Source organism: Heloderma suspectum, chromosome 1, assembly GCF_057233095.1.
Source record: "Heloderma suspectum isolate Gila_16-S chromosome 1, 16-S_ref, whole genome shotgun sequence".
NCBI classification, from domain to species: Eukaryota; Metazoa; Chordata; class Lepidosauria; order Squamata; family Helodermatidae; genus Heloderma; species Heloderma suspectum.
Window position 1 is genome coordinate 287,526,459 of NC_139458.1, and position 23,976 is coordinate 287,550,434.

General features: G+C 43.3%; 1 protein-coding gene across 2 annotated transcripts in view; it reads left to right on the forward strand.

Moving 5' to 3' along the window:
* The first annotated feature begins 9,833 nt into the window (after positions 1 to 9,833).
* The window catches only part of LRRC1 (leucine rich repeat containing 1), a 129,172-nt gene continuing 115,029 nt past the window's right edge, over positions 9,834 to 23,976 (forward strand). For both annotated transcript variants that reach the window (XM_084826832.1, XM_084826831.1), the window contains exon 1: positions 9,834 to 10,084. In XM_084826832.1, coding sequence (XP_084682958.1) covers positions 9,926 to 10,084 — 159 coding nt within the window. In that variant the 5' untranslated portion in view covers positions 9,834 to 9,925. The remainder of the gene's footprint in view (positions 10,085 to 23,976) is intronic.

Here is a 23,976-nt window from a genome sequence, read left to right on the forward strand (position 1 = left end):
CAGCAATTTCCAAGGCTTTATCGCTAAGTTTGTTTGGTAAATACTGAGGTATCTGGCCATTGAGATAAGCTGAGGTATGAATGTTTTTCTAATAATATAAACTTTACTATCTGCTTGGAATGAGCAAATGGTCAATTAGAAGAGGCTGTAATCTGTCAGATGATGAATATGCCAATCCCTGCATCCATAGGGCAATGCAGTATTACCTTGTATTGAAATGAATATAGTCTACAGCCTGTATACACTATGCAAATTCAATGAAATATATTTGCATAATATATTCAGGTGTTTTTTGGATAATTGATTCCCATCCTGCAATAGGGAAGGACAAAGTGCTATGCAGGGCAGTGGAGCTGTTCCCCTTGACTGCTGGAAATCCTACTCACACACACTCTGACTCCTGAGATTTAAGCATTGGTCATATTACCTGTGTAGACATAAGGACTAGAAGCTTGTTTTTTAAAAAATGTCAAGATTCGCAAGGTGTGCAATTCTGCAACCAGGGCCCAATACTGATCTGTGTAATGCTCTCTAAATGTACCATTATCAGGGAAAACAATACTACAGTCTCCCATCACTCCTGGCACCTTACTTGTAGCAACATAATGGGCAAATGCTGATAAGCAGAAACAGCAATACAGATAGGAGTGCAGGGATACATTCCCATAATACTGGAACACACCGAGAACAATGGGCTATATATAGCAACACACATTCTACCAGCTCAGGCACATTGGAGTCTTCCCAGTTAGTGGTACCAAAATCAACACACATTTGTTTTAAATACAAAACAGATATAAAGTGATATCTTTTGCAGGGTTAACTTCAGGAAAATACTTACTGCTGAATTACAGAACATTTCACTTCATCTATGCAAAGAAAATTGTTATACTTCACTTGAATAGACAATCTATATTTGGGTTTTATTAACTTATGGTGTTATTCTGTGGATGTTTTAGGTTTTACATTGTTTTATATTTATTTATTTTATGGTTTTAGCCTTTGTTTTGTAAACCACCCAGAGCTTTGGCTGTTGGGCAGTATAGAAATGCAGTAAATAAACTAACAAACAGTGCATTGACTTCTCTGTTGGTCTTGAAGATCTTTTCATCCTGAAGAGCTAGTTTTGGATGCTACCTGACAAAGGTTTCTATGAAACTGAAATGTTTGCATTCTCTTAGACCAATATAAATTGAGCCCACTAATTCCTCTGTCCATGCTGGTGTATCTGCATAAATTATTTCATATTTATTTGCTCTCTGCACCATCACAGTGGCAATAGAATGTAACAAATTAATAGCCTAACCCTAAGCAAGCTTATTCAGAAGTAAATCTTACTGAGTTCAATGAGACATACATCCAGGCAAATATGCTTAGGATTGCAGTGCTAGGCTGCAATCCTATGCATATTTCCTTGCCTGGGAGTAACCTCCACTGAACATACATGCTTAGGATCACACTATAAGATGCATTTGGTACATAAATTACCTGTTTTGTATTTGTCAGGCTGACCACAAAGGATCAGTCCTGAAGATTAAGAGTAATGGGAGCTACTTCCCTCTTAAAGTTACAGTAATGTCAGTGTGAGCTGAGCAAATGTAACAGGGGAAGTGAGAACCTTGCTATCATAATTGTAGCTACTTTAGACCCATGCATCCCATACAAGAGCTGTGAAACTGACTAAACTAGATTGCAAGCCCCTATTGGTCCTGTCAGTTCCACTACTAAGAGCTAAGGAAGAAGGAAAATATTCTTGAATGGTGGAGCATTGCTGAGGGAGAGGAGATTTGCTTCACTTTTCTCCTTAAGGAAGTGGTATATGTAAGCATTCACCCTTAATTTTCATTAGGATACTTTCAAAACTACTTTCTGCATGTGCGTGAGGCAGCCCTTGCTTGGCTGTGGCAAAAATAACAAAAATAAATCAGAGCATGACTATACCAATGGGTAAAATGTTAAGTCTGAATCAATTCTGCAAGTGTTGACTACAGAGCAGAAATATTTGCATTACTGATTTTTTAAGACCTGTATATAAAACTTTGTTTGAAGTGGATGTACCTTTTAAAAGTTATTGCTTAGTTTCTTTTGCAGCAACCTTTGCTCAGAGCAGTAAAAAAGCTATTGCTCTCCATGCAGGTGGGGGGTGTTACTTATGGGCAAAAGGTGCCCATGTCAGTCACATACAAATATTCAGGTTCTGTTGCAGCAGTTTTGATTGTCTTGTTGGGAGCTAGATCCACCTTGTCCTAGGTACTTAAGGCATTGCAGATACAAAACCAGTTTGACTAGAGATCTTAGCAGCACAGAAATAAGAGAGAGAGCATTTTCAGTGACTAACATATAATGAATGTCAGCATTCATGTGATTGTTGACAAACCATTCAAATGTTATGAATATCCAAAGATGTAGAGATACACCAATAAAATGTTGACAGTCAACTTGATGCGATTGTTAGCATTCACAGGTGCATGACCTAAAATTATATTTGATTTTCGGACATTAGCAAAATTGAGCTTGTCAGCACTACATGCACAACATTAACATCCTACAAAATTTTGGATATTCATTGTTACATGTACTGCATGAAAAAAAAGTCTATAAAAACCTTCCCCAACCTGATGCCCTCCAGATGTGTTGGACTACAACTCCCATGCTGGTTGGGAATTACAGGACTTGTAGACCAAAGCATCTGGAAGTTGGGGAAGGCTGGTCTACAATACCAATTCAAAGTCTCCAAAAAAGGTATCATGTGGACACAGCCTCAGATATTAACAACTGGTATCTGAGCAACATCATCGGCTGCATTCAGTTACCTGCCAGAACATTTTATTTTGAGGCAGAGACCTCCTCCTCCATTTTTTAAACAAATAACTACTATGGGTTTTATGGATTTATTGCTTCTTATTAACTGGTCAGTGTTTAAAGCTCTCCTTATATTATGTCACTGGCTTTGTATAACAAACAAGTGCTGCATTCCCTGCATGCGTTTTGGAAGAGAAGAAAGGGGTTCTTTTTGAAAAATTTTCTACAAAGGACAGGTGGCAATTTAGAGTAATGCTGTTTTATCTTCTACAGCTTTCAAATAGAAAGTTGAGGATTGGTCTAACCTGTTTTATCTATAATGAGATCTGCTCACTCCATCAGGGTTTCTGATTGATGGGCTGTTGTTGTTTTTAAATCCTTGGAGGAACACAAAAAAGTGCATGCACACCCTACTGAGAAAACCTGTGTTTCTTTTCTTTGATTATACATTTCATTTTTCAATGCATATATTATTATGCCTCATAAAGACGACAGAGAACTTTATCCTGGTGCATTGAAATCAATGCAAATCTGACTGAGACTGTAATCCAATGAATGCACAGGTACTTGGGAGTAACCTTGATAAAACTCAATTGATTTACTTCTTAGTAAGCATATTCTGGAGAACTCAGCACTATGGGTTATCGAGCAAGGCATAACATGGTTTGAAAATATTGTGATCTCTGCACTTGTGGGTTGTGAATTACCTTGGGGTCTATTTCCAGAGGAGTAGCTATGTTACTGCGTTGTTGCAAAAACAACAAGTTATGTGGCACCTTAGAGGCTAATAAATTTATTATGGCACAAGGTTTTGTGGGATCCAGTAACCCTTAATTTAGGTGCCCTAAATGGGAAAACTGGAAAATGTCATACATGATTTGCACAGTGAGGATTAATGCGGAAGCCAAATGGAAAAGCTGTACAACTCCCAGTACTTACAATTGCCTGATTGAAGTATTAGAACAGTCAAAGTGATGAAATTGACTAACTTCTTCTATTTATACCCCACCTTTTCCCCAGTACTGGGACACAAGGCGGCTTACAAAAATTAAAACATATTAAAATATACAAAAGTTAAAATATAAATTAAACAACAATATAATTAAAATTATATTAAACATTAAAACAGCATTTTATCAGCTTACCCCCAGGTTCCAACTATGTTCCAAAGGCCTGCTGGAACAAGAATGTTTTAGTCTGCCTCCGGAAACGCATCAAGGAGGGAGCCATCCTAGCCTCCCTGGGAAGGGTGTTCCACAGCTGTGGGGCAGCCACCGAGAAGGCCTTCTCCTGGGTTCCCACCAAATGTGCCAGTGACAGTGGTGGGACTGAGAGAAGGGCCTCCACAGAAGATCTCAGAACATGGGCAGGTTCATAAGGGAGGATACGGTCTTTCAGATAACCTGGACCAGAGCCGTATAGGGCTTAATAGGTCATAGTCAGCACTTTGAATTGTGCCTGGAAACAGACTGGAAGCCAGTGAAGCTGTTTTAACAAGGGAGTTGTATGCTCCCTGTAACCAGCCCCAGTCAACAGTCTGGCAGCAGCTCTTTAAACCAACTGGTTTCCGAACACTCTTCATAGGCAGCCCCACGTACAGCGCATTGCAGTAATCCAAACAGGATGTAACTAAGGCATGTGTCACTGTGGCCAGATCAGACATCTCCAGGAACGGGTGCAGCTGGCACACTAGTTTTAACTGTGCAAAAGCACTCCTGGCCACCACTGAAACTTGAGCATCCAGGCTTAGGGCTGAATCCAGGAGCACCCCCAAGCTGCAAACCTAAGTCTTCAGGGGGAGTGTAACCCCACCCAACACAGACTGAATCCCTATTCCCTGATCTGCCTTTTGACTAAGGACTTTTCTATAGAAGGCATTTATCATGCACTTGTCATTTGTTATTCAGAGTTGTTTATGGGCTCTTTAGATGACGTTGTGACCCTCCAGTTACACTTCTGTGTCTAACAAGCACTTTCGGTGAGGTTTTTTAGGTCATGGAAAATGTGTCATTTATGTGTGAAAGTGAAAGAGTGATTTCTTCTTGTGTATTTGCACTATTCCGCTATACCATGTTGCCACCTAGAGATTATGTAGTGTTAAAGCAGGAAACGAAACACTCCTCATGTAGTACTTGGATCTCAATTCTGCCACAAAATCAAAAGTAGATATAGCGGATTAACATCCAATTAACAGCCTCATGTACAAAAGCTCGCTATTGGGGTAGAGAAGAATGTCTGTTAAAAGACATGCAGTGTTAACCTATGCAGGTTTACTTGGAAAAACATCTCCCAATGTTTGGTAAGTATGTGCAGATGATTGTTGCCTATGTTACTGAGAACTGTCCTTTTTTCATCACTAAAATGGTAAATATAATTATAACATTCGTCTCTTCACATTCTCAGAATTGTAATTTTTTTTTTAATACAACGTAAGTTATTTAATGTAACTACTCATTTTTAATTTAAATGTTTTAAAAAAGTGGGTTGGATCAGGTGCAAGAACCTTTACACCCAGAATGGGCAACCTTTCTTCTGTCAAGGGATGCATTACCTTGCAGGTAATCTGTTGGAGGCCACATGGTAGTGGGCAAGGCCGAAGCCAGGGGTGGGCAGGGTCAGAGCCCCAAAAGGTCACCCCTTTTCTCTCTTTCCTCAACTACCCTCTCCCCTTTTCCTCCCCACCTAGTGGGTGGCCAGGGAAGGGACAGATACCTCTCAACAGAGGTGTGAACTGATTGTATATAGAGGACTTTTGAAATTAGGCTGCGGGCTGCATGAAATTAGGCTGAGTGGACCTAGGGCAGCAGGTTGTCCATCCCTGTTTTACACCAAGGCATCATCATGAGTTGTAATTAGGGGTGTTGGAGAAATCTGCAGTGGAACCAAAGGAGTTCGATTTTCATGAATTCACCCGGCGGATTCCATAGTGAACCAGCTTTTCCCCTGTCAGGAGATTCTGTGGGCTTGTGGATTGTTTTTTCTAACTTTCCCAAATTTTGCACGAATGTTGTCATGGAAAAATATGCAAAATTAAAAAAAAAAAACTGGCCAAAAATGTGCATTTCCTCCATAGGCTAAAGCATGAAAGCATGCATTTGGGGGAAAATTTGAGCATTTTCACATGTGTAAATTTGCACAATGGCAAATTTGCTCAAATTCAGACCCCCCCCCATTCTGTTGATAGGCAGATGATGGCATGAAAGGCACCTGACAATCCATGAAACACAGACAGAATGGATTTTACCTAATCCATACATCCCTAGTTGTAATGTTGCTCGTGTGCAGCAGCACGCCCAGGACTTGGATCCTGTAGGCAAAGAACTGGCAGGCTAGTTCAAACGAATATGTGAAATCCAGCCTTTCCCCCTACTTATTTTGACCTTTGTTACCTACCTTAAGGCTGCTCACAATGCAGCTGTGATAGCAAAAGCCATAACTGGCAGAATTCCCATGACAGATTCTAGGCTTGGCACCCTGGTGCTGGCTCCCTCAGCTGTGTCCTTCCTGATTAGAGTGCACAGCCCCATCTGTCTAGGCCCGATCTCTGTGTACTTTCAGTCCAGTGCTCTCTTACCCTTGGCTCCTTCTTTCTTCCACTCCACAATTCAATGTATCCTCCAGTTCCACTTTGCCCCATTTCTATAGCCACCTTGGCACTTGACCACTCTTTAGACTCCTCCCTCTTACCCACCCCATAGCATACAGCCCCTCCTGATTTTAAGTGTTGTGAAGTTTCTTCCAGTGCTTGAACTATGGGGTGGAGGAGAGGGCCCCCATTTCCTTACCTTTTGTGCTACTTCCATTAGGGAGCAATCATATGGCTGCTAGTCAGCAGCTAGACAGCCATAGGATATGTGGTTTTCCAGGAACCGACCTCGGAGCCCACGCTCCGAGGTCAGTTCCCAAAGAACCGACCTCCCCCCCTTCCACGTGGAACAGCCCCAGAGAGGCCCAAGTAGGGAGTTGCAGGGCAGGGAAGGTGGAAATGCTGGTACGACACATCCTATGTGTTGTCTGGCAGCCTCCACCCCTGCTCCGCCTATCTTTACCTCTCTGTGATTAGCCTCTTGTTGCCTCAGTTCCCCACCTCCTCTTCTTTTGTTCCTCAAGTCTCATCCTCCACCTTCCTTCTGGTTCCTCTTTCTCAGTTCCTTTGGGCAATTTGTCACTTAGCTTTCATAAATTGCAGGACCTTATCACAGTCCTTGGTCATTCCCAATGTAAAGTTTAGTGCCAGCTAAACTGGCAGCTTTCCCTTCCCTCTCAGAAGCTGGACTGCAAACTGTTACTGTCCTCAGTGACTGCTGCAATCACTCAGTTATTCCATGGCAGGGGCTAGACTACTATCAGTGTAGTCTATACTGTATAGACTTTGCAATGCTGTAGTGATTCAGGGCATTACAATTATGCTGGTGCAATAGCACTGCATAAGGCCTTGTATGAGTCAGATGTAAGCAGATGACAGTGTGATGTGGCAGGATGAGGGCGTGCCAGCACTAACCTTAATCCTGTCTACATTATTAAGAACTTGCCAAACACTTTGACAACAAACACAAGTTTCGGGGCCCATAGCTCAAACAGACCACAGGGTGTTGATGAGCTTCCATCACTTGGCTTGAATGTACTCCTATGTGAGGGGCTGTAGCTCAGTGGTAGAGCATGCAAAAGGTCCCAGGTTCAATGTGTAGCATCTTGAGTTAGGGCTGGGAAAGACCCTTGTCTGAAACCCTGCAGAGCTACTGCCAGTGTAGACAATAGTGAGCTAGATGGGCCCTTGGTCTGACTTGGTATAAGACAGTTCCCTATGTTCTCACAGGCATGTGAGTGCTTGGCCGGCCACTATATCACCAGCACAGGACGTTGGCTAAGAAATACCTTGAAGAAGAGCTGCATGTGAATTATATTGGTAAAGGACTGGATGTTGGGGAGAAGGAGCCTGTGTCATAGAATCATAGGGCTGGAAGGGTCCTACAAGACCATCGAGTCCATCCCCCTGCTCAGTGCAGGAAGCCTGATTACCAGGCGGTCTCCCATCCAAGTATTAACCAGGATGTGTCTGATCTCGGACCCTACTTAGCTTCCGAGATCAGACACATCCAGTCCTTTGCTCATTTTCTACCTTATGTATGGTACATGTGCACAATACTGCGACCCTGCTTAAATTCCATGGATGAAGGCCAGCGTGCCATCGTTGTAGCTCAAGTGTTGGGCCTAGACTGGGGAGATCCAGGTCAAATCCCTGCTCGCTTGCAAAGCTTACCTGGTGACTCTGGGCTGGTCGCTGAAGTGATGGCAAGAGAGCTGAAAAGTTTGAGTACATGTGTGGCAATATTAATTGTGAAGCACTTAGGAGTGGGGGGAGGGGGAAAGTAGGGCTGAATTTTTTGGGAAAAGAGTCATTGTTTTTTATGTGTGGTATATTTGCTAGGGAGGTGAGGGTAGTTTTTAATCTCTAGAATTATGCAGGAGCAACACTGCCTGTTCTATCATCCCTCCTCCTCCTTTTTGAGTTGGGAGGGGCCTTTCCTCAGTGGAAAAGGAAAGACATGCTGCATGTGCTCAGAGGCGCTTTGAATAGGGAGGGGCCATAGGAGGAATCCTGCCTGAAGCCCTCGAGAGCTGCTGCCAGTCAGTGTCGACAATACTGGGCTAGATGGACCCAGGGACTGACTCAGCATAAGGCAACTTCCAATGTTCCTATGAATATATTTCTGTTGGCTAGGAGAAATAATGTTTCCCTACCAAACTTGGATATAATTTGTGTTCCTTGGCCTGTTGCCTCCTCTACTCCTTACCTACCTCTCAGGATTGTTATGACCTCTGAACTCCTTGAAAGAAGTGTTGGATAAAAATATAATAAAAGAATTGAAGCCAAAGGTATTTAAGCTGCCTTTGTGCAAGATTTGAATTTGAGCTTGGCACTCGGGAGATTTTCCCATATGGGGAAAAAAATCATTTATACTAAGGTTTTCCCCTTTAAATCTAACATTTTTTTAAAAAATCTGGCATTTAGCGACATCTGACACCCACATTCGTGCGAGAAGCAGTTGCTGAGTGCGGTGCCGTGCCGCACATCGAACTCCGTAGAACTTACTTCCGAGTAAGTATGCAGAGAGGATCACACTCGATTGCCGAAACTATGATTTGCAAGAAGAGCGCGGGGGCGCGGCGGCGGCGTGTGCAGCTGGAATCTTTCCCAACAAAGAGGAAACTTTGGAAAGACTTCCCTCCCACACACCCCCTGCCCGCCTTTGCCCCCACTTCCTGTTCTCCCCCCTCTCTACCCCCCCTTTTTTTCCGCCAAGGCTCCCGGCTGCAAAGGCAGGCGAGGTGCTCTTTTTCCCCTCCCCGTCGGTGTGTCGCACAGCCCAAGGGTCAGATACCAGAGTCGGAGAAGAGGGAGGGATCTGGGGCTGATGATGTCAGCCGGGAAAGAAGGAGCGAGCGAGCGCGCCGGAGAAGGGGAGGGCGAGCGAGGGTTCCGGGTCAGGCACAGGAATGAAAGAAAGAGAAAAGGTGCCCGAGCCAGCAGCGAGCCGCGCTCCGCCGGAGTCCGCCACTAGCGAGATCTCGAGGCAACTCATTGGACAGCGGGGACCCAATAAGAGACAATAAAAGGGAGAAGGGGTCCCCCCCCACCCCGTTCTCTTTTGCGCATAGTAGTCGCTCCTCTTTTCTTTCTGGAACTGAAGCGGAGGAAAGTGTTTCCTTGTGTCCCAGTCGAATGTTTATAGGAGCCGCCGCCGCCGCCCCCAGGACTTGCTGAGGGAAGAACAGCAGGAGACAGAGAAGAGGGCGCCGTGGAAGGCGGTGGCTGGCAAACAAGCCAGCCGTGGGGACGCGCTTCGGAGCCCGGCGAAGGTTGCTAAGGGGCGGGTTGCGCGCGCGGCCCCCGTGGCTTTCTGAGGGCAACAGCAGCGCGGGTTTGGCAGGCAGGAGCTTCACTGGAACTCGCCCAGAAGAGGAGGAACGCGGGCGGGCGCGAGAGAAGGGGGGGCAGCTGAAAGGCTGAGGCGCCGCGCGCCGCCCCTGCCCCGAGTGGCCGCCAGAGCCCTGCGCGGCTGCGGCGGGTGGCTGGCAGGCAGGCAGGCGAGCGAGTGTTGCTGCCGCCGCCGCCTCTGCTATGTTTCATTGCATCCCGTTGTGGCGGTGCAACCGTCATGTGGAGATCATCGATAAGCGCCACTGCTCGCTGGCCGCCGTGCCTGAGGAAATCTACCGCTACAGCCGCAGCTTGGAAGAGCTCCTGCTGGACGCCAACCAGCTCCGCGAGCTGCCCAAGGTGAGCGAGAGCGCCGGAGGAGAATTGGGTGGGAAGGAGAAGAAAGCGGGCGGCGGGAGACGGAAGGGGAACTTCCTCGAGGTCGCAGGTAGGTCAGGAGTTGACCGCCGCTCGCATCTCCCTCCCCGCCCTAGAGGTGAAGTGGCCCTCAAAGGCGCCTTGCCCTAATGGGCGCAGCCATTAGGACCGAGAGCGGCGGACGCTTTCTCTCCGCAACAGAGGCGGACGGTCCACCGACGGAGTTCTAATCTTTCCGTGGCTACCTGTCAGTCTCGCTACTTACCGGCCTCTCCGGGCTTTTACTCAGCGGGAAGACCCGCTGAATTCACGTGTACACACTCGCAAGGGTTGTTTGAACCACATCCTTAAACTTTCAAGGCCTATTTTTCCTGCACAGATTTCTGGCAGGGCGCTGGCAAAAGCCTATCCCCACATACTCCACTATTTGGGGACCACATGGGGTGTGGCGAGGGGTGGAGGAGAGAAGAGGAGAAAGGCAGGAGTCAGGCAGGGAAAAGTGACCAAACACAGCTGCCCCTGCCTCGGGCCGGCCTTCCCGACAACAGCCGTGAGTCTCAAGTCTTGCAAGACCTGCTTTTCCATTTGTGGCAGCCTGTTTGCATAGTAAAAACTATTACGTTTCACAGCCAATGCCAGCTACAAATGAGCTTGTACAAACTCATCCTGAAACCCATACAGGAGGATAAGGATAAGGGAGGTGGGGTTATGGTCTTGTCCAGTATCTGGTTGTTCAGCATGAGTGTGTTGACTGTCTTCCTGAGGCATCAGTTTAGTGACTGTTCTGGAGTCTTGCTCTGGTTGAGTTAGCACTTGGGTCCTCAGTAATCCTGATATAGACCCGAGGATCCCCTCCAATAGACAGTTGTAGCCTCCAGGGTATTTGCGGATATGACTTTTTATGCCCAGCCACTGTGGTCATAGGGATTTCTGCTTATTGTTTGCCAGTAGCTGTATCTGTGATCATATTGGTCCATGTATCCTTTCCTCATGAAAATACATGGTTTGGATTTGCATGGGGAGAAAATGAGTTTGTGAACTGTCCCTTTTACACAGGGACTATTGTCAACACTGTTTATATGCATTTCTAGCCTCCTGTGGTGCTTTATTTTGATTTTGTTTAGTCCATCCAATCCAAGATACTCAGTTATTTTATGCTTTTAAAATACACATGCGGCACATATAAAGTGGACTGCCAAACTGTCACATTAACCAGGAGCTAGTCCAAATAATCTTACATTTCTTCTGAAGGATACCTGGGGCTGAGCCTGTAGGGCAAGGCCTCTGTGTATGTGAACGATGTAGTCAACAGATGCAACAATAGTATCACTATGTGCTGCTTCACTAATTATACCAGTGATTCTCAAACTAGTATTTAGATATGCCGAAACGTGCAGCTTCAAAACATTCTTTATAACCTCAAGTCTCCTCCCACCACTAATGGCTTTCCTTATTGCACTTACTTCCCCTTTCTTTACACAAGTTCATGGAGTAAATACCACCCCATCTACATTGCACTGCATTTCTGATAGTGAAACTTCTGGCACAGATTGAGCTGATGTGGTGGTGTGGAATGTTCAGCTGCTTAGGGAATTTAGCAGTTTGTAGTCCAGTTTCTATGAGGGAAGAGGAAGTTGTCATGGCTGGATTAAAGCCCTACATAGGCATTGGGTGTACACAGCGGATTTTGCAGATATAGGGAAGTAAGTGGCAAGTTGCCCAGAATTAGGGAGGCTGGAGGTAAAGTACAGAATAGGCAAGGGACTGTGAAGAATCTGAAGGTGAAGAATTATGCTTGAGGAACAGACAAGAGGAGGCAGGCTACTGGGGCAAGAAAAGGCTATTCTGAAGAAACTTTGTAGTGTTTAAGATCAGGAGAGGCCATGTGCTATGGACAGGAGGATACAAGGGTGCTTGAGTGGCTGGTTTAGTGATAAGGTGGCAAAGTAAGCAGTGGCCTGGAAATTGGGAACCTGAGGAAACACTGTGTGGTGGACACCTGGAGTTGAAAAAAAAGAGGAGGCAAGAAGAAAGTCGGACTGGGACAAACTACACAGATGGGGCCTAGAGACAAGGGACTCTGTGCACTGTTAGATGTGGGCAGGCAAGGGATTATTGGGGTATGAGGTTTACCATCTGTCAAGAGTAGAAGTCACAACTGGCAGAATTCCTTCACTGCAGCATTGTGACCTGACAAAGCTGTAGCAATGAGGCTTGTAAAGTGGGAAGAGGGTTAAATTTCTCACATTGATTTGAGCTAATCAGCCAATTCTTTGTCTGCAAGCTCCCAGTGGAATCATATTAGAATGACCAGTGTTTTTGTGCCGTGCCTTGGCTCCTGGGACAACAGGGCCTGGACAAGTGCCCTGTTAACATTAAGTGCCTTAATGTTGTCGGTTTTCCCATCATGCCTGCCTCCTTGCCACTTCCTATCTATTTGTTGCTCTGTTCTTTCTGCTGCCCCTATTATTACCTTGGGGTAAAACTGCACGGAACAATCTGTAGGGCCCTGCAGCCTTCCCAGTGCTTGCAAGTGAAACCCCACATAGGTTCGTCTTGCAGCTTATTCTCCAAAAGTAGAATGCAGGAATTGCATGTATAAGGGTGCAATCCTATGCATGTTTAGACAGAGAAAAGGCCTACAACTCCCAGCATTCCCCTGGCTGGGGAATGCTGGGAGTTGCAGGCCTTTTCTCTGCCTAAACATGCATAGGATTTTGCCCTAAGTGACCTAACAGGGCATCCTGACTCTTTTACAACTTCAGAGTTTGTGATGGGAAAAGAAGTTACGATCACAAACATCTTAACTTTGACTATGAACGCTGTGGTTTTTAATAACACCGATAGTAGTATTCTTGGGCCTGAAAAAATCCCATCTGTTTGGGCACCTAAAAATTTGAAACTAGTTAAGTGTAACAACTATATTAAAAAGTGGTCCTGTATATTGTGGATTTAGGATAGCTGGTGGGGGATTTATAGGTAAGTTTTACTTGGATCTGTAGCTTACTGTTGTAGGATGCAAAATATCAAGGCATCTAAGCAGTGATGGATCTTGTTCCCTACATGTTCAGTGAACCTCTTACATTCAAGGGTGTAACAAGATAATACCTCCTGTGTCAGGCTAAGGCTGGGGAGACCCAGGTTCAAATCTCCATTCAGCCATGAAGTTTACTAGATGTCTTCGGGCCAGTTACTATCTCCCAGCCTAACCTACCTCACAGCATTGTTGTGGGGATAAAATTGGGGGAGAGGACAAAGTTTCTACCTTGAGCTCCTTGTAGGAAGGATGGAATATAAATGTAATAAGTAAAGAATCATCAAAGTATTTTGGTTGGTTTAATATTGGCTTCTAGGGCAGTCTCTTGCCTTTGGGATGAGTGTGTCTTGGATTACTGAAAGCGAAGGGAGCTGTGTTGGCTAAAATAAAAATTCGAAAATCTATATCACCATAATACTTTTATTAGGCTAATTCAAAGGTCAAGTTTTTCAGAACTTTTCATCAGGTAAGGTGGTGAACATAGCAAAAAAGGTGGTGGGAGGAGGAAAAGTGGCTAATGTTAAAGCTATGGAGTCTGCATTTGGTTACAGCCTGAAGATGGAAAGTGAAAGAAGGCTGCAGGCATTCAAATTAAAATTCAAACCAGATATAGAGATGGTTTCAGGTTGTACCTGGGACCCTCTCAAGGGTTGCTGGAAGAAGAAACAATCAATGGTTGACCCCATGTACCCCATTTTTAAAAATATAAATTCCAGCTATTGCTCAAAAATGTCTCTATCCTTAGGTGAAACAGGTATGATTTATTATGTATACATAGAAGCCTCAAGGCCGTAGCTTAGCTTTGTGTATGTCTTGTCGATCATGTAACTATCAAGATGAGTTGTTTTTCATTTTAAGTTACTTCATCTAAGTTAAGGAGTTACTGAAGAATTATTTACATACGGGAAGAAATTATCAGAGCATGTCTACACCAGCCTAAAATCCTTCATTTAAAACAGGGCTTTCTGCGTTTGTTTTAAATGCAGGATCACAGCTGACTCCCCTTACATGTGCTTCATTCTCCCACTTTTCCCACTCCTTTCCCCCCTTATCTGAGTCTTCCATATGTTTCATTATACAGCTGCTAGATGGAGCTGTGGTCCAGCTCCTCTTATTGCAGATTTTCCTTTCTCACAAGGGAACTGAAGCGGAACTCAAGCGTGGTAATTTGATAGCACATTATCTGCACTCTTTTAAAAAATGGGATACGGGTCATATAGTGTGGGAGCCGCCCTGGGGGTTAATGATCTAAAGGGCCACAAACTTCCGTGAGTAACCAATCTCAATAGGATAAAAGCTCCATGTGAAGAAGCCCACAGTCTTGCAATTATGTTCATTCAGTTAAGAAATAGTTTGCCTCAGGATGCAATATATGTGACCTGTCCTTCTCCAAATGATGGAAACTGAAATAGTAACATTAACCTAGGTAGTGTCCAGGCAGCAGTTTCTCCTTAATTTAGTAACATTGTATTAAACTGGAGGGATGTGCATGTGCAAGTGCATGAATAAGCCACATTAGCAAGGTGTGCATGATTTTTGCAGTAAAGTTTTTCCTGTCATTGGCTGTGCTGATATATGTAGCCTCACATTTCGGAGTTTTGGCAACTGGGTATCAGCATGGGTTTTGGTCCAGTTTCCTTGTGACTTGCAGATATCTGTGCTGAATCAGCATAGCCCGCACTTTGAGAAAACCCTCTCACCCATATCGAGCTATAGATGCACTTATAAAAAACATTTGCAGATGACCAGTTCAATGAAGTGATCAGTACTGCCTACCAAAAACACTTACCTCATCCTAATAGCTACTTCCAGGCTTGCACCCCTATGTAGCCAAGAAGATTTGCATGTGTGTTAAGGCTTATAGAATCAGGAAATACTGCTGTAAATCAAATGTGCCTCAGAATGCACTTTTGTCTGCACTGTATTGTATCCATACATGCATCCTACTGGAAGCAGCATTCAAACACCATCAACATTGCTCTTCCTCTTGTATGGGTAAAATCTTTATCAATGGCAAATATTTTTAAAAACTGCTACATATGTTTATCTTTCCATACATGCATTTTACCTTTTGGAGATGTAATGTCTTTAACTTCCACATCCTGTGTTTTAAATAATTAATCTTATTTATATAGTACTTTCTGTTTACAGAGACTCTGAAGACATCACAGCAAAACATGGTTAAGGAGGCTGTCTGAATTGACAAACCATAGTTTCCCACTGGCCAGCAATACCAAAATAAGAAACAGTTCACACGGAACTACAACCCAGGTTTTTTTTTTTCACTTCCACCGCAAGCGGGAGTGGCCAAAGAACCTAGGGATGTGCCATCCCTGGATTGTTTGACATGATGTGCAAACCAGGAGCTCTGGTTTGTTGTGGGAGAGACAAGTCAGGTTGTTTAGATGCTCTTGTTTTCGAAGGGTGTGATTGGGCAGCGTGTACCAGCATTCTGCTACATTCACAACAACCCAGTTTTGTTTTTGTTTTTTAAAGTCTGGGTTTTGTGATATGCGAACTGGGCTCATGGCTTGAAGTGGGTGTTCGAACCATGGTTTGTGCAAACTCTGATTTGAGCCCTCTTTATAAGTTGTTTGTGTAAAGGGGTTCCATGTGTAGAATGGCCAGCAAGGCAGCACTGCTGGCTCCAAAGTAGCATTGGTCCCTAGCTGTGCCTCCTGATGTCCATGTATTGTGTGTGTTTTTCTGTATGGGGGAAGCCTTCACACGTAGAGGGTCTGCTCACATAGGCTTCTCTCCATTCTAGGACCCTTATCACATGGAATTCCAGAACACGTGGGAGCCTACATGTGTAGAAGTCTACATGCATAGGCTTTCCCTGTGCAGACATCCACATGGATGTTGGGGTTGGGGCCAGACTGTGTGGTCCTGCTGCTCCTTTTATGTATGGCGCCCTCTTCACATGAATAACACACACAAAGCCTGTGGTATGATGTCCAAATTGAGAATTGTAGTCATCGCTCTTCCCCTGAAGATCACAATTGGGCTACAACTCCGATTAGCCCCAGCCACCATAGCCAGTGGTAAGGGAAGATATGGAGTTATAGTCCAAAACATCTGGAAGGCCCTAGGTTGGGGAAACCTAATCTAATACAGTGCTTTGTTTCCATGTAGAGAAAACTGATGCATTTTGGCTTCATTCTAGCAAAACAATACTGCTTTGTGTATATGGATGTGTTACTAAATTGTATTTTGAGAATTGTCTATGCATAATGGAACTCTCATTTACTTAGGCTTATTTGAACAAAACCAGTAAATTTTCATCCAGCAAGTTTTACTGCTGGAGTGGATGGCTTTTTGTCTGAGCATTCTCTTTTGAAATATCTAGATTCTCTGGAATAGCAGGTTTAAAGCATGGGTATGTAACTGATACTGTGCTATGAGTAAGGCCTTACATATGTGAAACTAGGTAATTGTAGCTACTATACTTGTATACTACTCTTTCTCAAAGGACCTGAGCACCCTTTGCTTATATTTCCCTGGTGGTCTCCCACTCAGGCAGCTTACAGCCAAACCAGTTTAGCTTCAGTAATAGAACTGTGTCATATATCTTCTGACATTCTCTAGGCCAGGGGTAGGCAACCCAGTGCCCTCCAGATGCTTTGGACTATAACTCCCATAACTCCTGACCTTTGGTCATGTTGGCTGGGGATGATGGGAAATGTAGTCCAAAATATCTGGAGGGTGATAGGTGTCTACCCCAGCTGTAGGTCACTGCTGTGTTGACTGTTCCTTGCTGCTGTTTTATTTTTTGGGATGTAGAAATTTCTATGAGAAACACGGTGTGATTAGCATGTCAATTATCTCTGGAACCCCCAAGGAATATCCTGTGACTAAAGGATCATTGGTCTTGTTGTTGCTTTAACAGTTCCTAATGATGTTTTCACAGGTGATTAGTCACCTTTTGGCTTCTGTTCTTCTTGCAGGATGTTACTGTGTCCAACTCTGTTCCCACAGTAAGCGTGAGATAATTTATAACTAATCCTGATTTGATTATGTGACAGTGTCACTTTTGGAAAAATGCTTGGTAAATGGAAGAAAAGCATGGGGAGGTTAGAGAGGAGAGCACATATTGAGCAAGTACTTCTTAGATATCACAGTCAGTCATGAGTAGCGCCGTAATGTTAGATATATTTACAGATGTTTTGTGATGATTTGATAGTGATGACTCACACTTGTTTTTTCCACTTGAATTTTCTGTAAAAGTAGTAATTGGTAAGCCACTAGTTGCCTTAAATTCCTTGTTTTAATATTTCTTTTACAAATCAAATTTGTTTCTAACTTGTAGTATCCTAAAACAAATTCCTCCCCCCCAAAACTTAAACAAGTTAACCAGTATCTTTTCATTATATTCTAACATTCTTGGAACTCTTTGGCTTAGAGCCAGTGTGGTGCAGTGGCAAGAGTGTTGGACTAGGACCCGGGAGATCCGGGTTCTAGTCCCCACTCAGCCACGGAAGCTCACTGGGTGACTTTGGGCCAGTCACAGACTCTCAGCCCAACCCACCTCACAAGGTTGTTGTTGTGAGGATAAAATGGAGAGGAGGAAGATAATGTAAGCCGCCTTGGGTTCCTTGCAAGAGGAAAAAAGGCGGGGTATAAATGCAATAAATAATAATAAAGAGGGAATGCCCACTCCCAGTGTGCTAGACAATTCAGAATTATAACCCAAGAACAAACTATGGGTTATAACTCTGGGTTGTTTCTCCCTCAACAGCCCAGAGTCCTGGGTTTGGACGTCATAGAGAAAAACCCAGGGACAGAGTATCTCTGGGTTGTTTAGCACACTGGAAGTGGGCAAGTGGTTGGGAGCCAGCATGCTCGCTTGCTCCTATGTGCTCCCAAACAACTGGGTTTCATTGTGCGAACTAGGTCATTGTTTTAAACAAAGACTTACACTGTAGATCATTGTCACTGTTTAAAACAAAGATTTACACTCTCTTTAAAGGATGCTTTTGTATGTGAGGGTATGGGGTTTTTTTTTTTCTTGCGGGCTTTCTAAAATATGTGCCTATTATTAAAAGGACTGTAAGTGCTTATAGTTTAGACCACTGGTTAGCCATTGGTCCAATAATCTTCAAGTGCATTCCTATGCAGGGCTACTCAGAAGTAAACTTCATTGAGTTCAATGGGGCTTACTTCCAGGAAAGTTTATAAAGGATTGCAGCCTAAGTAACGTATCCTAGCATTATCCAAAGCAATCTGAATGCACATGACATACCTCTGATGCTAAGTCAGATAGACAGAAGTGCAGGTCTTCAGAAATCTGACGAAATTCTGAATTTAGCTGTCCTGTCCTGTCATTCTTTTCTGTTATTAGAATGCAGTACCTTAAACCTTCTCTCTGTTAATCTGAAGTGTAAAACTGGATCTCAAACATCTTAAATCTACAGGGTCCAGGCCTGCACCCAGTTACATCTAATTGCTTTCAGTAACATCTGTGATCTGGTAACTGAATAGCTGCACTTTCACATATTATGACAAACAATTTATTTTCTACTACAGACATTTAATCCCTTCTTGTAGTGAAGTGAACCAGTCTTGACAGAGGACGGTTTGCAGTCAGCAACTGTGGGTTTAAATGGGGGAATATTGGAGAAAGAGATTGATTTACAGTCTTCCCTGACCCTCCAGATGTTTTGGACTTCAACTCCGATCAGCCGTAGGTAGCATGGCTAATTGTCAGGAATTTTGGGAGTTGCAGTCCAAAACATCTGGAGGGCACCAAGTTGGGGAAGGCTGGGTTAGGAGTATGACTGGACATATAAGAGATAGTAATAGTAAGGGAAATCTTCGGAGTCCAAAGAGAAGAAATGAACTCTGGGTGATACAACTAGAAATGGGCATAGCACAATAGGACCAGTTTGCATGGAGATCAGTGGAGGATCAATTGCATTTTTCTTGTGGGATCACTGTTCCAAGTTATTCACCTCCAGTTTATGTCTGTATATTTATACAGAGCTTCTTAGCAATCTTGGATTCTTAAACATAAATTAAAATGGTATTCTTTTCCACTATCTAAGGGACTCTCCAGTACTGAAAGAAACCTATCAAAGTTCTCATCTGTACTTGGGACACTTTGCACGTGACGGCAGCAGTTCCTGAGTTGTTTAACCCAAGAATTGTGGGAATGAGCAGAGTGTGCTCATCATTTGTGCTTTTCATTAACAACCCAGGAACACCCTATTCCAGTGTTGTTTTGTGACATGTGAACCTGAAAACTCTGGGTAGTTTATGGGTTAAACAATCCAGAGTTAAATCAGCAATTGCCCATGGTTTGTTGTTGGGTTAACTCTGGGTTGCTCAACCCATAAATGACCGAGAGTTCTGGGTTCACATGTCACAAAACAACCCAGGAATGGACGTTCCTGGGTTGTTAATTAAAAGTGGAAGCGACCAATGTGCAGCTTGTGTGTTCCTCTTGTCCCCACAATTCCTGGGTTAAATAACCCAGGACTTGCCACTGTGATGTGTGAACCAGCTCTATTCTTCACAGGCTTCTCATATGCAGACATGAGTGGATAGCAGCATGGAGATTAGTGTGAGGGAGAATAGGTGAGTGGAAGGCCCCATACCTTTCTCTCCTTGGATGTAATTTGGTCCTTGAAAATAGCTGCAATAAATAATCAAATTTTAATGCCTTCCTTATTTAAGCTGTAATTGCTTAATGTAGAACACTAACTCAGTTATTGCTCATTTTTGTGGATGCTTGCTATTTTGAGGAAAAACATCTGTTTAAACATACATATACAGAGTTAGAAATGCACATTTTGGTGGTTTATAAGTAGAGGTACAATTTTAAATATGCCTTCATAGAAAATATCTATTCCTGTGGTTAGGAAACTGCGGTATAACCATTTAGCTCTCTATCTTTATTTGCTAAAAAGTTCCAAATGATTCTTTAAAGACACATGCCATATAAAAATGCCGAACTTTAAACTACATATTGATAATGGTATATAGTAGAGCTGGTATTCAGCTAATTTCTAGATAAAGGAGGGACAAGGTGTTCCATGGCGTCCCTCCTTTTCCCAGTAAGTCTGCTTTTGCTTTTTGTGGTTGTGCAGTTTTCACCTGAAAAATGCAAGCAAATTACTTGCTTCCTGTGTGGAGTAGCAAGCTGGGTTGCTAAGAGCGGCCTTCCCCATCCTGATGCCCTCCAGCTGTATTGGATTACAACTACCATCATAATGAGCAAGCATGGCTGGCTGATGGGAGTTGTAGTACAACACATCTGGAGGGCACCAGGTTAAGGAAGGCTGCTGAAGATGATATCTACTGGCAGCACTTTAGTCTGTTCTTTGAACCCATCTTTCCAGCCAGTAGTGCCCTAGAGCAGATCCAATGTTGCTTGCAGTGTCTATTCAGCCATAGAAATGGAGCCTGGACATCTCTGTTGAGGATCTTGCTTTTCCGCAATCAAATCCAGAAGAGGAGCACTCTACCCAGGGTGCAGTACGAACTACACTAGCTGTTCAAGGGGAGAAACACTTCTTCAAACACAACCCCAAATTTCAGAAACCACCACTTCTAGTAGAAGATAAATGATCTTATTTGTGTACATTTTTTTTCTGTGAAGCATGACTATCCAGCTTGATCAGTGCATGTCCCAGCCCTTGGCAAAGAGCTGTGTTCCCCAGATTCAGTAGCATCCAGTAATAATGTATGATTATAGGTTTCCTCTTCAGCAGCTGGAGGTGAAAGCTTTCCCCCTCTCTCCTGTGATCTGATGAGCCTCCTAGCAGATGCTCTTTAATCTTTACTGCTATTGCTGCTCATTCGACATAGTGTGTGTGCGTGCGCGTATGTAGTAAATCCCTGCCCACAGGAAAATGAAACAAAGCAACCATTTTAGTGTATTGCATTACTGAGGTGAAAACATAGAAGTTAAGCTCTAGCAGTAATTTTGACATATCTGTGGCAGAAGGCCCTTGCTTTTGCTGGAGAGGGGCTGTAGCTCAGTGGTAAAGCACATGCTTTGCGTGCACAAGGTCCCAGGTTCAATTCCTGGCATCTCCAGGTAGTGGGGCTGGGAAAGAATCCTGCCTGTGGGTTATGCAAGGGTTGTTTAACCCTCACATAAGCCAACCCTGCCAGGTTCCACAACAGAACAATCCCCCAGCACAGGGGTTGGTTATATGAAACGGCACCCTTAAATAAGGCACAGTGGGTGATTTCATTGTCCAGACCGGCCCAGTGCAAAAAGGCACAGAAGGAGAGTAGCTCTCCAGTGTAAAGCCTCTGTTGGCGTAGAGAAAGCCACCTATCCACATGAGCAGCCATTCTATGCTAAAGTGGTGCCCATTTGGTAGCCCTTAACTAGCATGCCTTAACCATTCAAATTTTACATGATTGATCAGCATGATTTGAAAACAGGATAAGGGCATGGATTCTTCCATTGTTTCCTAAATAGGCATTGGGTGTATTCCCACAATCTTATGTCAGTCCAAATCCTTTTTGAATAAAGGCTCTGAAAAGATTAACTTGGAATGTTGTAATAGTGTCATGGATTAGAATCTCTTCCCCACCGTTAATGCTCTATGAATGACTTGAAAAAGTTGAGACCTATCTCAACCAAATCCAGAAGTGGAACACTAATTGACTCTACAATCAACAGTCCTTTTGTTACTGTGTATGTTAAGGGTGAGTGCTGTGACCCTGTGAGACATCCCCCCGCTTCCTTCCCTGGTAGCAGAATTGCACTGTATTCTTGGACATGGCTGGAAAAATACTAGGGACCTAGAAATTTGCTTCTGGTGTAGTTAGGAATTTGTTTTTGTTTTTCTCAATCCTGTGCAGGGCAGGCTCCTAAGAAGCCGAAACTTCTTTTCTGTTTGGATGTTTCATGCAGGGGTTGGTCCCATTTATATAAAACAAGAAGAACAAAGGACAGTTCCTGTTTCTGTGACTCCATCTTTTAAACTGATTGACATCCAAAATGAACTGTGGGTGGGAGGTGTTAAGAGCGCCTTTTTTTGTACTCAGTTGTTGGGTTAGGGCTCACCCGCTAATTAAAACAAAGGTGACTTAAGAGTGGATGACAGATCTGGTTCTCCTTCATAAAGGAAGCAGGTGCTTTTATTGCATAGGTGAGACAGAAATATATTTTTCCTTGTTAAAAATATGGCCTAGCTGCTGTACCAGAACCTCTGATCTACCTACTTGGCCTTATTAAGAGGAGGAAAACAATCACAACTTAATAATTCTTTGAAATGCCTAATTCCATCCAGTTCTGTGTCAAGATTTATTTAAGAACTGCCTGTTAGTTGCAGATACCTTCAAACTGCTGGTCGAAATAGAACCCGTTTCTTGCCTGTCTTAACAGAGATTTAAAACCGAGTCTGTAAAGAGAGTTGGGAGATGGATTTTCTCGTTTCAGCACGTAGTTCTGCTTATTGTTCTAAGGCAAATAGGATTGATTCGTGCATTGGCATGTAAGGATGCAACTCTGTGCCAACTTAGAGGGAAGTAAATTTCATTGTAAATTGCAGTGAGATTTACTGTGTAAAAATAAGATCAAGCTGCTCAGCGGTTTGCTATCTTCCAATGATTGTTATGTCACATTAACAGTAGGGCTATAATGTTTAATTGATTAATTGATTGGTTTGATTAATTGATTTTTGGGGGGAAAAGTCTAATCAGATAAAACGGTGCTCCCAATTATATATTTCATGTGCTTATAAAAACTGCAGATGATGATGCCTCCTAAAACATCTGTGCTTCTTGCTTCAGAAATACTGTGTGTACTCGTATATAAATTTCACTCATATATAACCTAAATCAATAGGTTAACTGATTAAAACAAATATGATTAACCAGTTATATTTCTTTACTAGGGCTGCTGCAGCCCCATTTAACAGTAGCTATATCTGAATACCAGTGCCTTTTGTTACCATTCCTCCTATAGAAACACTTAACATTCTCAAACTGTAATCTTGGAAATAATGGAGAATTGTTCAGTGTTTGCTGGGTGAAAAATAGTCCTGATTTATACATTCAGCCTTGGGATAATGCTGAAATAGCTTAGTGGGGGAGTGGCACGAACCCCTCCTTTCCAGTATGCAGGTAAACCTGCTGTGTGAATTGGGTGGAGCATGGAGGCACATTCAGCCCATTAATGTTATTTCAGCAACAGTCCCCAGTGACTTTGTGAATTTGTAGCAACCCAATTCAATTCTTGGAGAGATAATTTTAACTTGAGATTTGATGTAAAACTTAACAATGCCTCTACAGGTTCCTACTGTGCCTTCACTTAATACTTAATCAATTGATAGACAGTAAAGGTACCTGTTCTCCCTACTGTTTAGTGCTCACCGATTTGCCTTTAGATAAGTTGAGGAAAGCTTACATTTGATGTAGTAACATTTATAAGTTGCATCCAGTGCTCACAGGCATTTGGGTGTAATTATATATTTTTAAAGTCTTAACCGGTAATTACAAAAATGTTTAAACCCCATGCCACCTACACACAGGTGTGAGCTAACTTGAAATGATGGGTCATGCACAGAGTGCTAAAGCTCAGCAAAATTTTAGGCTGGACTAGGCAAAAGATTCTAAATACTTGGCATTGAGAATGGCTTGCCAAGTGTTCTGGGGAAAGTAGATTATGAGTAGATTATTTGGATTATGAGCAAGAATGCATAGTTATGGCTCTTGAACCCCTATTAGATTGCATGGAATTTGGGGAAAAGGATGAAGAAATATCATTCGTAAAATGGGATCCCAAATTTTTCAGGGCTTAGATTAGGCTCACCATGTGGAGGTCCACATCTCCATGCAAAATAGTCTCCATTGCAGTAAAACCATCCGCACAACT